Raw genomic sequence first — 12,032 nt, 5'->3', positions numbered from 1 at the left:
CGCAAGACCCACCACGATAGAGGAGGAACTTTGTCACACAGAACTATGGCTGTCTAAAGTAGACACCCTATGTGGCTACTTTTGTCACCCTAAAGCTGTTCATCTCTAGAGTGTTTCCCCTTTTAGCTGCACTTGCTAATGTGACCAGCCATGGGTATTGCATTGCTATGTAGACAAACTCTGTGCCTCCATTTCCATTTGTAAAATAGGGGTAATAGTACATCCCTACTTCATAGGGGTAGTATGAAGATAAATACAAAACAATTGTGAAATACTTAATTCCTATTACCATAGTATCTATACAAGTACTTAAAATAGAAACATAGTTTTCCAGTCCCTTGCTGTAATCTAGATTACATTCCCTTAAACACAATTTGCATCCCTAAACCTTTGTTACAGACTTCATTTAAATATGGCATTAACAAATCAACACATCTTTAGTACCTTGAAGTTGGGAAATCTGTTGGGTCCAGTTAGTTTCTGCTGGTAGCCATTTTTTTTGACAGTGTCCTTTTAATCCCCTAAATTTATGCTCCAACCTGATGTATATAAATCCTTGTAAAAATTGCACAAAAAGCTCTTGCAAATATCCTGAAAGGCAATAAAAACTTGACCATTAAAGTTCTGAGTAGAGGGGATATTTGCCATCTGCTGAGCTTCAGACAAAAAGATTGACAAGGTAATTATTACCCAGACAGACATTTTCTCTCTCGTCGTTCTCTCTTCTGTATCTTGGTGGAAAAAATACAAGATAACCATTTTATTGGAGAAATGTATCATATTTAACGCTCCTAGTATTTTCTGTTAATGTCTAAAATTGGCAGCAATCATGAGGAAATAGCAAGGTCAGGAAGACTGGAAAGCATGGTGAAAAGATTTCAGAGTAGCAGCTGTGTTAGTCTGTATTCGCAAAAAGAAAAGGAGTACTTGTGGCACCTTAGAGACTAACAAATTTATTAGAGCATAAGCTTTCGTGAGCTACAGCTCACTTCATCGGATGCATCCGATGAAGTGAGCTGTAGCTCACGAAAGCTTATGCTCTAATAAATTTGTTAGTCTCTAAGGTGCCACAAGTACTCCTTTTCAATATGCTTAGACTTTCCCACTTAGAAGAAGCATCCCAGAAAGTCTGAAGAAATATCTGAGGAACTTTGGTTTTAAAAATGGTCACAAGAACCAGACAAGCTTGAAAGTGGTTAAAACAAAGAGGAACAAGTCATGTTCTGAGGCTTAACTAATTAGCACTTGATGATCATTGGCTTTACAAAGTAGTATTAGCAGTTGATGTGCAAAGTATTATTGGCATCATTATGATGTCTGAACAGAACGCATGAGAAGTAAAACAATGGGAAGCAAATTGAGAATTGTGAGAAGAGCAATTTTTGCTTATGTCACTTGTTTCTCTGCTAGTGATCAATCGATAAATCAAATGAGCCAGTTTCAGAGGGACAGTTTCGCTACTTGGTTTGTAAAATATACAGCTACGGGCAAGCATGATCCAAGGGGAAGGAAGGTAGTCTAGAGAGGTTACAACAAAGGAATGGGAGCTAGGATTTTTAAGGGTCAGGGAGGATGGTGTACATAGAGCTCTGCAAATCCACAGGTGTGGATATCTGCGGATCACAGCTCAGATGCCACAGGGTATCTGTGGATCAGAGCAGCTGTTACCCAACTCTCAGATTCTACCTGGGCTGGCTGAATCCCATAGCAGCTGCAATAGCCTGCTGGGCATTCTGGGAGTTGTAGTCCTCAGCTTGCTTGGACCCAGCTGGAAGAGGCAAGCTACAACTCACAGAAGAGAGTGAGCCAAACACATTTTTGAAAGCATTGTGGTTGTACACAGCGAGTAGTTGTTGCCACTTAGGGTTGCCAACTTTCTAGTTGCACAAAACTGAACAACCCTGCTCCTTCTCTGAGGCCCTGCCCACACCCCACCCCCTTCTCCAAACCCTCCCTCACCCCTGTTGCTCTCTCTTCCCTACCCTCACTCACTTTCACCATGCTGGAGCAGAGGGTTGGGGTGTGGGAGGGGGTTTGGGCTCTGCAGGCTAGGGATGCAGGCTTGGGATGAGCGATTTGGGGTGCAAGATGGCTCCAGGCTGGGGCAGGGGGTTGGGGTGCGGGAGGGGGTATGGGCTCTGGGAGTGCAGACTCTGGTGGGGCTGGGGATGAGGGGCTTGGGTGCAGGAGGGGGTTTCAGGCTGTGGGTGCAGGCAGCCCCCTACAGCTCCTGTTGGTTGTGGTTTCTAGCCCCTGTGATCAATGGAAGCTGTGGAGCCAGTATTCGGGGCATGGGACAGTGTGCGGAGCCTCCCAGTCCCTGGCCGTCAAGCACCTAGGGGCTGTAGGGACCTGGTGGCTGCTTCTGGGAGCAACATGGGGCCAAGTCAGGTAGGGAGCCTGCCTTAGCCCAGCTTCCTGCTGCACCGCCAACTGGACTTTTAATGGCCTGGACAGCGGTGCCAACTTGAGCTGCCAGGGTCCCTTTTCAATTGGGCATTCTGGTTGAAAAATAGACATCTGGTAACCCAAACAGTCACATGTACTTGCATCTTGTGTGCCTAACTTCATGACAGGAGTGAGGTTTAGGACAAATCCTCCTGTGTGTTGGCATCTCCCATTGGCTAATGTAGGGAGTGCCTTGCCTTGCATGGTGGCTTTTGTGAATCCCATTCTTAGGTGCTTGTCTTCCCCCAGTCATTGTGCAGGGGGCCAGGCACCCGACTCAGGTTTTGTGGATCTCATTATTCCAGTTTTTTCGAGGCTCCCAAGTCCTTTTGTAGATCCAGGCCTGCTGGTGGTAAGGTGATGCACCTATACACTTTCTAGCTCTCTCATCTATCCTCTGGCATAACAAGTGGTCTGATCACATTAGTAGTCAGGTTTTTAGGGGCAGTGTAAAGAACTCTGAAAAGGCTTTTGCAAAATAATTTACTTACAAAGTTATAAATACAGAACTGATTCCAAGAAAAACAAAGGAAATGTAAACTGCCAGCAAGTGGAATGTCATTCAATGGCTGTTGGACTCTGCTGGCTTGACCAGCCCTGTAGAAGAGAAATCATCAAGGGTTCTTGACAGACATTTGCTCCCTGTTTCATGGCTATTAGAAGAAAGGCCTTGGAGGAGAAGGGCTAGGAAATTCCTTGGTTTAATACGGCTCCCATGAATAAGTGAAATGCCTGGATAAGCTTTCAAAACTCCCATATTGGCTGTAATGTCATGGGAACATAGATCATACAAAAAAGCCACTAACTCTTGAGAATCCACCTCAGCTGTTAAACTGAGCCCTATGTGTGTTGGAGCAGGATATGGCAGGTGGGAGGGTGTTCAGTCAATGCTGTGTAGTCATGCAGTGCAGACATAGTTGATACATTAATCTTATTTACCAAATTAATAAATTATTGATCAATTATATTGCTAATAGTTATAGGTAGTTAGCTCATTATGGCATCTTAGGCCTTCATTAAAGATGCTCAGTACGTGACTGAAGTGTGCGTTGTAAAATGTATCCACAGCCTGATGCAGTGAGTGATAAAGTGGGTTCACTGTTCAACAAACTGTGTATTTATGATGGATTTCAAGTTTCTCAGGAAGATGAAATACCCAGGGTAAATTCAAGAGTCACAAACTCAGGAAAGGGACCAGTCTTATTCTTTATTACGACAGCAGTAGGTTTCTCAATTAAACCAATGGGGCTTAGAGCCTAGCCTTCATAAATATAGTGATCCATTGGCCTTTCATTGTTGGGGAGGGGAACACATGATTCAAACGGTGCCTGAGGTCCTAAATAGAATGACTCAGTAGCATTCCCTGATTAGCTTTTAATTTTCCTAAGCAACAAAATTCACCCTGCCACATTTTTTAGAAAATCCTGACAGAGTGAGGAGCAGACCTGCAGCCGCCATCTCCCCAGCCAGGCTCTCTTAGGCAGCTGCTGCACTGCACAGAGCAGTGACCCTGAGCAGCCACCTTCAGCCATGTGAGAAGCAGCTTTGTCCCACTCCCCGCCCGTGCCCTGCTGCCAGGGACAGCGGATGAATGTGCTGGGGTGGGGGAGAGGCAGAGCAGGAGAAGGACAGAAGGTTACACGGGTGAGGTGGGGAGAGCGCGGTGGCCCCTGGACTGGGCTCAGGGGTCACTGGGGAAGGTGCTGGGAGCAGATTCCCTGGCCTCTCCAAAGGCATGTGCTCCCTGCTGCTGTGGCCCCAACCCCCACAGGAGCTGGCAGGATTGGCTGCCCTGGACCAGGGAGATGGGGCTGGAAGTTTCTCCCAGAGGAGACATGTGGGGTGATCATGTGTCCTCCCCTTTACATCCCCCCCCCCCATCAGAAAGCACAAGTTGTCTGTGCTTAGGTCTCTTCCTACCATGATCCTGCACTCACCAGATACCATCAAATATCATCGTGCTCTGCCAGCTCATGGGCTGGTACCTGGCCGACTCTAGAATGCAGGCCTATTCAGAAGATACCCACTTGTCTCTGGGATGCTGTGTGATTAAACCCTTTGTACGACATTGATCAATGACACAGGCTGCCTGTTCTGCTTTGCTTCCTCCATATCTTCTGCCTCCCTGTCAAAGGTGCCTTTTAGAATTGCCAGCCTCTGCGAGATACTCTTCAGGTCAGGATAGAGAAGTACATTATACATCAGAGAAGCAAGGATCGCGCCTGTCATGGGGCCCACCCAGAAAATCTGCAGAGATAAGGAGAGGGAGACAAATAGCATATTATTATTAATTGTATAGTGATAGTGCCTAGAAGCCAGGACTCCATTGTGCTAGGTAATAATTGTAGCCCCAAATAACTTATTCTTTGAATATGTTGGTATGCCTGTATTCCATGTGTATAAGCTTGAAAAGTTTCAGTGTCTGGCAAGGCTGCAAATGCACCTTTTGCCTCCTCATGCTCCTGTGCAAAGGATTAAAAGGTGAAGCAAGCCTGCCCTTCCTTCAGTTCCTCTTACCACCTGTGATAGCAAGACTGCATCTTCACTGTGACTGACAGACTTCTAGCGTTTTAAATTGGTGAAGTTACATCTTCACTTTTTTTATTGATTTTTTTTTGAGAGGTGGCCATTTCCTCCCAATAAATAAAATTAATTAATTAAAAAGGCAGGTTGGACAGACAGGAGGGGCCTTTTATGCCCCTCTGTATAGTGGAGTGAGTTGTTTTGTGCCAACTGCTAGTTATGGTGGATTCAAAGGCCATGGGGTTTGTAACGTTTCTGCAATGTACCAGCAGTGACAAAGCCTGGGTCCTTATTTTAGGGCCATCTCTTCAGTTTTGGTTTAAGCCCCCAACCCAATATTCTAGGCATCTGTAATCACTCTGGGTGTCTTTGCCAGGCAAGTCTGTACTCACAAGCACAAAGATTTAAACCAATGACCTTTATGTGGGGGAGTAATTGGAGAAAAGGGAAAGGCAGGTTGGGATAAATAATTACACTTTTAACATCTACTCTGACACACAGGGTTGGTGTGAGTTCCTCTGCTCCCAGCCTGGTGCATGCAATCGCCCTTACTTTGCTGTTATTCTGCTACAAACTGTAGCCTGCGGGGTGAACCCAAGGGTTGCTTTACTCTGCCTGTTGCTCAGGTAACTAGAGCTGCTGCTTGGCTCTGTTTTCTATTTCCATGTGAAATCACTGTCTAGAATCACACTTCTTACTTCCCCATAGCCTTTTCAGCTAGAACTTATGATCCCCTCAGATGCCTTATCACAAAAAAAGGCCCCACAATAACACAGCAACATACAATATCTCTGCTTTTGCTCCTCAGCTTTTGTGAGGGCCTCTTACCCCACCTCAGTAAATATGCATTGTCATCAGAGTGACCCTCCCACACTTTCATTGTCTTGGGTCTGCCCAGGTGGGTTCCCAACAGGCAAATCTCAAAAATATGGACCTCAAGTACAATATTTAGTCAATGTATACCCCACTGTCCTCAAAGTACCTGCATTTAGTACGCAACTGAGGTCCTGACAGCAGAGAACCCAGCCTGTATATAACAGGTTTCAGAGTAGCAGCTGTGTTACTCTGTATTTGCAAAAAGAAAAAGGAGTACTTGTGGCACCTTAGAGACTAAAATTTATTTGAGCATAAGCTTTCGTGAGCTACAGCTCACTTTATTAGATGCATGCAGTGGAAAATACAGTGGGGAGATTTATATACATAGAAAACATGAAACAATGGGTGTTACCATACACACTGTAACCAGAGCGATCACTTAAAGTGAACTATTAGCAGCAGGAGTGCAGGGGGCAACAGGCTTTGTTGCAGGGATAGGTTCCTGGGTTAGTGGTTCTGATGTGTGGTTGCTGGTGAGTATTTGCTTCAGGTTGGGGGGCTGTCTGTAAGCAAGGACTGGCCTGTCTCCCAAGATCTGTGAGAGTGATGGGTCGTCCTTCAGGATAGGTTGTAGATCCTTGATGATGCGTTGGAGAGGTTTTAGTTGGGGGCTGAAGGTGATGGCTAGTGACGTTCTGTTATTTTCTTTGTTGGGCCTGTCCTGTAGCAAATACTCACCAGCAACCACACACCACACAACAGAACCACTAACCCAGGAACCTATCCTTGCAACAAACCCGTTGCCAACTATGTTCACATATCTATTCAGGGGACATCATCATAGGGCCTAATCACATCAGCCACACTATCAGAGGCTCGTTCACCTGCACATCTACCAATGTGATATATGCCATCATGAGCCAGCAATGCCCCTCTGCCATGTACACTGGTCAAACTGGACAGTCTATGTAAAAGAATAAATGGACAAATCAGACATCAAGAATTATAACATTCAAAAACCACTTGGAGAACACTTCAATCTCTCTGGTCACTCGATCACAGACCTAAAAGTGTCAATATTTCAACAAATAAAACTTCAAAAAAACCAGACTCCAAGAAGAGACTGCTAAATTGGAATTAATTTGCAAACTGGATACAATTAATTTAGGCTTGAATAGAGACGGAGTGGATGGGTCATTACACAAAGTAAAACTATGTTTATCCCCACCCCCACCGTTCCTCGGATGTTCTTGTCAACTGCCAGAAATGGCCCACCTTGATTATCACTACAAAAGGTTCCCCCTCATCCCCCTGGGCTCTCCTGCTGGTAATAGCTCACCTTAAGTGATCACTCTGGTTACAGTGTGTATGGTAACACCCATTGTTTCATGTTCTCTATGTATATAAATCTCCCCACTGTATTTTTCCACTGAATGCATCCGATGAAGTGAGCTGTAGCTCATGAAAGCTTATGCTCAAATAAATTTGTTAGTCTCTAAAGGTGCCACAAGTAGTCCTTTTCTTTCAGTTTGTATATAGTATCAGCAGGGTAGCCATTTAGTCTGGATCTGTAAAAGTTGCAAAGAGTCCTGTGCCACCTCCTTATAGACTAACAGACTATACAGTCTGTATATGAAAACCTGGGAAACCCAAGCTGCAAAGCAAAGGCAGCTTGTGCCTTAAGAATCTGACAGCCTGTTTATCACTTATGGTGAGAATTTGCTAATTCATATCCTACTTATCTAGTATGTTAAAATCAGTTTGTGGTTCTGTTTATTTACTAGGTAATCTCTTATAAACACTTAAACTTATGTTTTAATCCAAACCAGTGTGCATTTGACTAAGGAGTCGGGAAAATCTCATCTTGGTTACCACAAGTGTGCATGGTCCTCTGCCTCTCCCTCAATGTGAAGACCAGGTGTTAAACCCATATATTGGCCAGATTTTGACCAGAGCAGGATGGTACTGCTCTGGGGTCCTAGGCTGGTGGTTAGAGAGCCTGCATGTAACTGCAGCTGGGTGTGTCCCTACCTGTGTAAATGCTGGTGAAAGTGCAAGCTTGGAGGGCTTTGCAGCTTGTTACAGCAGCACAGTGGTAGAAGGAGCCCAGGCTGGTGGGTCAGAGGGCTCAGTGGTACCCCAGTTCCAGGTGGCACCCCGTGTGGAATCCATCACACTGACCATGTCAACCTCAGTACCGAAAACCTTGTTGCAAAGACTCCTGGCTCCATCCCCTTTTCCTTCCCAGTCAAAATGGATAAGTGCTCCCCATACTGAAAACAAGAACAGCTTGGAACATTCAATAGGAATAACTAGTTGGAGGAAGAAGCTCTTGACAAACTAAAGAGGATGCCAAGACACTGGCAGCTACAGCTGCGGGTGAGAGGCTAGCTAACTGGTACCAAGAAATGTGGAGGCACTGGAACTGGAGCCCTCTCCAGTATCACGATTTACCTTCAACTACTGGGGGGATATGATAGAGGCCTATAAAATCATGATGGGTGTGGCAAAAGTAAACACCACAAGAACTAGGCGTCACCAAATGAAATAGGCATCAGGTTTAACAAACAAACAAACAAACGGAAGTATTTCTTACTTACAATGCACTGTTAATCTGTGGAACTCTTTGCCAGAGGATATTATGAAGGCCAAGACTATAACAGGGTTCAAAAAAAAAAAAAAAAAAGAACTAGATACATTGATGGAGGATAGGTCCATCAATGACTACTAGACAGGATGGGCAGGGATGGTGTCCCTAGCCTCTGTTTGTCAGAAGCTGGGAATGGGCAACAGGAGAGAGATCACTTGTTCTGTTCATTCCATCTGGAGCACCTGGCATTGTCAGATACAGGATACTGGGCTAGATGGACCATAGGTCTGACCCAGTATGGCTGTTCTTATGTTTGTTCCAACTGCTATATAAAAATACTTTGTTTTAAGAGGCCTGTTGGTCAATGTCACTGATCATGGGTTCCTGAAGGGAGGCACAAGCAGGTGATTAAACTGAACTAGGCCTATGTGACAATAAGCAGTTGGTATACAAGGGACCCCAAGCTAAGAGTAGAAGAATCACAAGCTTTCACCCCCAAGAGAAGTGAAGGCAAGAGGTGGTACACTCACAGACCAGATAGTGGGAGGGGGAAAAGGTGTAGCTAGCCCTTTAACAGTGAAACACTGACCGATTACAAGAAGATGTAAACAACTTGGTCCCTGCCTGCAAAGTGGTACACCCAGCTAACTCAGACTCCTGGGGACCTTCCCTTCCAGGCCTTTGGAACATCTAAAGAGGAGAAAGAAAAGGAGTACTTGTGGCACCTTAGAGGCTGACAAATTTATTTGAGCATAAGCTTTCATGAGCTACAACTCACTTCATCGGATGAAGTGAGCTGTAGCTCACGAAAGCTTATGTCACAAGTACTCCTTTTCTTTTTGCGGATACAGACTAACACGGCTGCTACTCTGAAACCTAAAGAGGAGACTGACTCCTATGCGTCCTTCCCAGACTTTACACTGAGCCCAGTGCCTGCTGGGGAAGGAGTTGGGGATTTAGTAAGTGCTGGATTGATCACATTCAGTGCAGACATAATTGATAAAGCTCAACCCATGTTACTCACTGTTGGGTCTCAGTACATTGATATAAGGAGCTCCTAGAAACCTGGGGTGCAATAAGGCCAAATTTCAACATCTCACCCAAGGTATTTTGGAGATGGTAGTGACCCCTGGGACAGAAAGGGAAAGGACATAAATGATATTACCCAGTGAACAGTAAACTTATTGACTATGACAGCAGGGCCAAAGGATCTTGCAGGATTCATGGAGCAGCCAGTGAAGTAGATCTAGTAAACAGAAATGGGGAAGAAAGTATTAGGAGAATGACACGATCTAAAGATGAATGAAGTCCAAATGAACCTCATGTTTGATTTGTCATATGTTTCTGGTTGTAGTTCAGGTAGTTAGACAGTTACAAATCTCTCTCTACTGATTTATAGTTTAGTCATTATTGCTGTATGATGGGAGATGCATAGAATTGGCCTAGTTGGGAGTTCCTCCCACAGCGAGCATCTTGTACTGGGAGAGACTGGGCCTGGCATAACAATAAGCTTTCCCCACAGCCAGCACTCCTGCCCTCCTCTAAGCAGCGCTTTTGGGAGGCAGGGTGTTCAGAATTAGAGTGCATACTTTTTATTTGTTTCTAATTAACCATTAGGTACAACCTCCTCCATGTTTTATGCAGTGCCTAACAAGCTTACCCCAATCAGGTGTCCCAGACCAACAGACAGGCCAATGAATGTGCCTGGGGAGTTGGCATTTCTGTGTCTGTCGGTGGAAGCAAAATAACAAAGAACCAGCTGAAAGGTGAGAATGAGCTCAACAGCTACTGCTTGTCCAGAAGTGATGTTGCTCCGCACCTGGGGAAAGGGATGGCAAAGGGACTTCTTAGGAGACCACAGCAGCCCATCAGCTTCTGCCCACCAGCCACACTAGGTAATGCTGCTGCCTCACACAATCCACCTCAAAAGCAGGCATCTGCAGGGACACAAGCTCCTGGGAGACTTAAGTATAACAGTGGGGCTAAGGGGATCTTTCATGGTTTGTATCCTTAATTTTGGAGCCATGCAGTACCAACTGACCGAGTGTAGGAGTGATAAGCACAGAATGTACAGATCAGGCATCGATGGCAGATTTTGGAACAGTAGTAACCAGTTTTTGTAGGCTATAGGGGACAGATTTTCAGAATCGCTCAGCATCCAGCAGCTCTCATTGAGAACAACAGAGAATTCTACACATGCACATCAATTGAGAACCATGGGGGCTCTAGGGTGCAGAGCTCTTTTGAAAATCTATTCCTTATGGCTTAGGTACTATGTTGCTGGGAGCATGAAAAAGCAGAGAGGCAGCAAGTACTCATGCAACTAAAATCCACTTAGCTGGAAATGCGTGGAAATTATTTGAAACATATGTAAACAGCAGGAATGCTCAGCTGTAGGTCCTATCTGTGGAGTCCATTAAGTTGTTCTGATATCTTGGGTGAGTCTCTTCCTCGTTCTGAGCCTCACTTCTCATCTGTAAAAAGTGCGATAGTCACAGTAATAAATGCTTAGTACATGCAGAAACCTTTACTAAGGGTAAGCACTTCCACTAGCCACTTCTTTGGGTTGACTTAAATAGGTACAGATCCATGAGGTATCTAGTATAGTTTTGTTTGACCTGTATTTAAAAACCTGCCTGTACTGAGCATTCATTTCTAGCTGGTCACTGGGCAGGTTTCACTGTAAAGATCAGCCCATTTATGTTTCCATCTTGAGCAGATGGCAGTGATTTTTACCACAGATCCCCCTCAATTCATACCTACCACAGCACTGGCCTCCTTAATTTAGAATTACAACATAATTCAGCATGGTTGGCAGTTTCTCCTCCTGCAGCAGGGTTTAGGTCAGGATTGAGGGGCATTGACATTGCTATCTGTCACTACATATAGCTACATATTACCCCTGCTAGTCCAGCCTTGGGTTGCCACATAGGTCAAGAGTGAGGGGACCGAAAGAGGTGTGGTTGGGAAGCTTGCACATGTCTGGCTCACAGCAATGTTAATGGTCATTCACTTTCATCAGCACTACCAAAAAGAGAGGTGAAGAACTCACCGTGTTAATGCCCAAGCTTCCTTGGACCTCTGCAGGCGTCACTCCATACAGCGTGGCTGCTCCAGCGATACCTCCAGCCAGCTGGGCAACCATATAGCAAGCAGCTCTTGCCAAAGAGATACGAGAGCCAAGCAGGAAGGCCATAGTCACAGCTGGGTTGACATGAGCACCACTGACGTGCCAGGCAATCTGGACCACAGTAGCTGCAGCCAAGTTGAAGGTAATAGAGATCTGTAAGATTGTGGGGAGGGCTGAGGGCCAGCGGAGGGCTGAGCCCAGGCCAAAGAAGACGTAGATGGAGGTGGCTAGGAACTCTGAGAAAACAGCCCGATAAAAGGTCACAGACAACACCTCCTTCCACATCCTCTCATGAGCCCAACAGTGAGAGGGACAGAGGGCATTTCTAATGCTGGAGCTCCTTTTTACTGGAGAATATTTGAGGAAACACTATGTAAATAAGTAAGTTTGTAAAGTTGGGCAGGACCAGGAAATCCAGAACCTGGAAATTCTTCAGTGAAGGAGTGCGTCATACCTACCCAGTTCAGCACACATCAATGCTCCTCCCTCACCCCTCCCCACCCCCCACTTTCTCAGGGTCTTAGC

General features: G+C 45.4%; 1 protein-coding gene across 1 annotated transcript; it reads right to left on the bottom strand.

Annotated features, from left to right (window-relative positions):
• Positions 1–2,866: 2,866 nt before the first annotated feature.
• On the bottom strand, positions 2,867–11,797 carry AQP6 (aquaporin 6). The gene is made up of 4 exons (XM_038378845.2): positions 11,430–11,797; positions 10,038–10,196; positions 9,543–9,623; positions 2,867–4,695 (listed from the first exon to the last, which is right to left on the bottom strand). Exons 1-4 carry the CDS (start codon positions 11,790–11,792, stop codon positions 4,498–4,500), a joined length of 801 nt encoding a protein of 266 aa, XP_038234773.1. The 5' UTR covers positions 11,793–11,797; the 3' UTR covers positions 2,867–4,497.
• Between the last annotated feature and the right edge of the window lie 235 nt (positions 11,798–12,032).

Source organism: Dermochelys coriacea, chromosome 20 (assembly GCF_009764565.3).
Source record: "Dermochelys coriacea isolate rDerCor1 chromosome 20, rDerCor1.pri.v4, whole genome shotgun sequence".
NCBI classification, from domain to species: domain Eukaryota; kingdom Metazoa; phylum Chordata; order Testudines; family Dermochelyidae; genus Dermochelys; species Dermochelys coriacea.
This window is presented reverse-complemented; position numbering and strand designations above follow the sequence as displayed.